Source organism: Trachypithecus francoisi, unplaced genomic scaffold (assembly GCF_009764315.1).
Source record: "Trachypithecus francoisi isolate TF-2019V2 unplaced genomic scaffold, Tfra_2.0 Lachesis_group20, whole genome shotgun sequence".
Taxonomy (NCBI): Eukaryota; Metazoa; Chordata; class Mammalia; order Primates; family Cercopithecidae; genus Trachypithecus; species Trachypithecus francoisi.
In genome coordinates this window covers 55,210,903-55,214,410 of record NW_022681466.1, presented here as the reverse complement: position 1 = coordinate 55,214,410, position 3,508 = coordinate 55,210,903, and the positions used below count along the sequence as shown (strand labels likewise).

Here is a 3,508-nt window from a genome sequence, read left to right as displayed (position 1 = left end):
GCCATGGCTCTTTCTGGTCTCTATTCTTTTCCATTTATCTATTTGTCTGTTCTCTCAGCAATACTACACCGTCTCAATTACCGTAGCTTTATAGTAAGTCTTGAAGTCAGGTAATAGTCCTCTAACTTTGTCAGTCTTCTAACTTTGCCTTCTCCTTCAGTATTGTGTTGACTATAGAATTAGTTTGTTGATATCCACACAATCATTTGCTGGAATTTTGATTGGGATTGCATTGAAATCTATAGATCAAGCTGTGAAGAACTGATGTCTTATTGAGTTTTCCTACCTACAATCATTGAATATCTCCCTATTTATTTGGTTCTTCTTTGATTTTTTAAAATCAGAGTTTTTAGTTTTCCTCTTAGATCTTAAACGTATTTTGTTAGATTTACATCAAAATATAGGCCAGGTGCGATGGTTCATGCCTGTAATCCCAGCACTTTGGTAGGCCAAGGCGGGTGGATTGCTTGAGGTTAGGTGTTGGAGACCAGCCTGACCAACATGGTGAAACCCTGTCTCTACTAAAAATACAAAAAAAAAAATTAGCCAGGTGTGGTGGCAGGTGCTTGTCATCCCAGCTACTCAGGTGACTGAGGCAGAAGAATCACTAGATCCCAGGAGGCGGAGATTGTAGTGAGCCAAGATTGCACCACTGAACTCCAGCCTGGGCAGCAGAGCAAGACTCTGTCTCAAAAGAAAAAAAAATTTTATATCAAAATATTTCATTTTGTTTTTTTCCTGCCATCTTGGATCCTGCTGGGAACAAAACTTCTAAAAGAAAATATGTTTGGAAGGCTGTGGTCCAAGGCCATTTTTGCTGGCTATAAGCAGAGTCTCTGGAACCAAAGAGAGCATACAGCTTTTCTTAAAATTGAAGGTGTTTATGCCCGAGATGAAACAGAATTCTATTTGGGCAAGAGATGTGCTTATGTATACAAAGGAAAGAACAACAAAGTGACTCGTGGCAGCAAACCAAACCAAACGAGAGTAATCTGGGAAAAGGTAACTCGGGCCCACAGAAACAGTGGCATGGTTCATGCCAAATTCCGAAGCAATCTTCCTGCTAAGGCTATTGGACACAGAATCCAAGCGATGCTGTACCCTCATGCTGTACCCCTCAAGGATTTAAACTAATGAAAAGTCAATAAATAAAAGTGGATTTGTGCTCTTGTAAAAAACATTTCAGGCCGGGCTTGGTGGCTCACACCTGTAATCCCAGCACTTTGGGAGGCCGGGGTGGGTGGATCTGACCAACATGGTGAAACCCCGTCTCTAGTAAAAATACAAAATTAGCCGGGTGTGGTGGTGCATGCCTGTAATCCCAGCTACTTGGCAGGCTGAAGCAGGAGAATCACTTGAGCTCAGGAGACAGAGGTTGCAGTGAGCTGAGATCGTGCCAGTGCACTCCAGCTTGGGCAACAAGACTGAAACTCCATATGAGAAAAAAAAAATCATTTTGGATTGTGCCTAATGTAAATGAAATTGTGCTTTCTTTCCTTCTTCTTCTTTTTTTTTTTCTGAGACGGAGTCTTGCTCTGTTGCCAGGCTAGAGTGCAGTGGTGCGATCTCGGTTCACTGCAACCTCCACCTCCTGAGTTCAAGCAGTTCTCCTGCCTCAGCCTCCCAAGTAGCTGGGACTACAGGTGCATGCCACCATGCCTAGCTAAATTTTTGTATTCTAGTAGAGACAGGGTTTCACCATGTTGGCCAGGATGGTCTCAATCTCCTGACCTTGTGATCCGCCCACCTCAGCCTCCCAAAGTGCTGGGATTACAGGTGTCAGCCATGGCGCCCGGCCTGTGCTTGCTTTTAATTTCAAATTCCACTTGTTCATTGCGGATATATAGGAAAGCCATTGGCTTTTTTTTTTTTTTTTTGAGACAGTATCACTATGTTGCCCAGGCTGGAATGCAGGGGCTATTCATAGGTGTGATCATGATGCACTGCACCCTTTTTCTTTGAGATGGGGGTCTCACTCTGTTACCTAGGCTGGAATGCAGTGGTGTAATCTCAGTTCACTGCAACCTTCGCCTCGCAGGCTCAGGTGATCCTCCTGCTTTAGTCTCCCAAGAAGCTGGGACTATAGGCACACACTACCACATCCAGCTAATTTTCATATATTTTGTAGAGATGGGATTTCACTGTGTTGCCCAGGTTGGTCTCAGACTCCTGGACTCAAGTGATCTGTGCGCCTCAGCCTCCCAAAGTGCTGAGATTACAGGCATGAGCCACTGCATGGAGCCTACTGCAGCCTTGAACTCCTGGGTTCAAGTGATTCTCCTGCCTCTGCCTCCCATGTAGCTGTGACTACAGGCTCGTGCCACCGCAACTGGCTGACTTTTGTATACTAACCTTGCATCCTGCAACTATCATCACTTGCTATAATTGCTTATTAGTTCCAAGTGTTTTTTTTTTTTGTCATTTATTTCCAGTTTTCTACATAATCATGTCATCTGTGACAAAGATGATTTTATTTCATCCTTCCCTTTACTATGTTTTAATTAGGTTGTCTTTTTATTATTGAGTTTTAAGACTCTTTAGATATTTTAAATATAAATGCCTTTTAAGATATATGATTTGCATGGCCGGGTGCAGTGGCTCATGCCTATAATCCCAGTACTTTGGAAGGCTGAGGTGGGCGGATCACCTGAGGCCAGGAATTTGAGACCAGCCTGGCCAACATGAGGAAACCCTATCTCTACTAAAGATACAAAAATTAGCTGAGTGTGGTAGGGCATGATTGTAATTCCAGCTACTGAGGTGGCTGAGGAGAATCACTTGAACTGGGGAGGTGGAGATTGCAGTGAGCTGAGATTGCACCACTGCACTCCAGGCTGGGCAACAAGGTAAGACTCTGTCTCAAAAAAAAAAAAAAAAAAAGTGATTTGCAGATATTTTCTCCTATTTTGAGAGGTGTCTTTACTTTCCGGAGGCCTTTCATTGAAGAACAAAAGTTTTTAATTTTGATGAAATTCACTTTATTTATTTTGCTGCTTTGTGCTTTTAGGTTCGTATCTAAGAAGATTTTAACTAACTCAAGTTCCTAAAGACGTGTTTCTATATTTTCGTCTAAGATTTTTATTGTTTTAGTTGTCCTAGCACCATTTGTTGGAAAGATTTTTCTTTTCCCCATTGAATTATCTTGGCACATTTGTTGAAAAGCAATTGACCATAAATGCGAGAGTTTATTTCTGTACTTATAAGAACCGATCATACTTTTTTGTTGTTTTTTTTTTTTGAGACAGTCTCGAGACAGTCTCACTCTGTCATTCAGGCTGGAGTGCAGCAGCGTGATCTCAGCTCACTGCAACCTCTCCCTCCCAGGTTCAAGTGATTCTTCTTGCTTCAGCCTCCCAAGTAGCTGGGATTACAGGTACCTGTCACTACACCTGGCTAATTTTTGTATTTTTGGTAGAGATGGGGTTTTGCCATGTTGGCAGGGCTGTTCTCAAACTCCTGACCTCAGGTGATCCACCCGCCTCGGCCTCCCAAAGTGCTGGGATTACAG

General features: G+C 42.8%; 1 protein-coding gene across 1 annotated transcript; it reads left to right on the top strand.

Moving 5' to 3' along the window:
* The first annotated feature begins 783 nt into the window (after positions 1 to 783).
* LOC117068023 (60S ribosomal protein L35a-like) lies at positions 784 to 1,134 on the top strand. The gene has a single exon (XM_033185285.1). It carries the CDS (start codon positions 784 to 786, stop codon positions 1,132 to 1,134), a length of 351 nt encoding a protein of 116 aa, XP_033041176.1.
* The last annotated feature ends 2,374 nt before the right edge of the window (positions 1,135 to 3,508 follow it).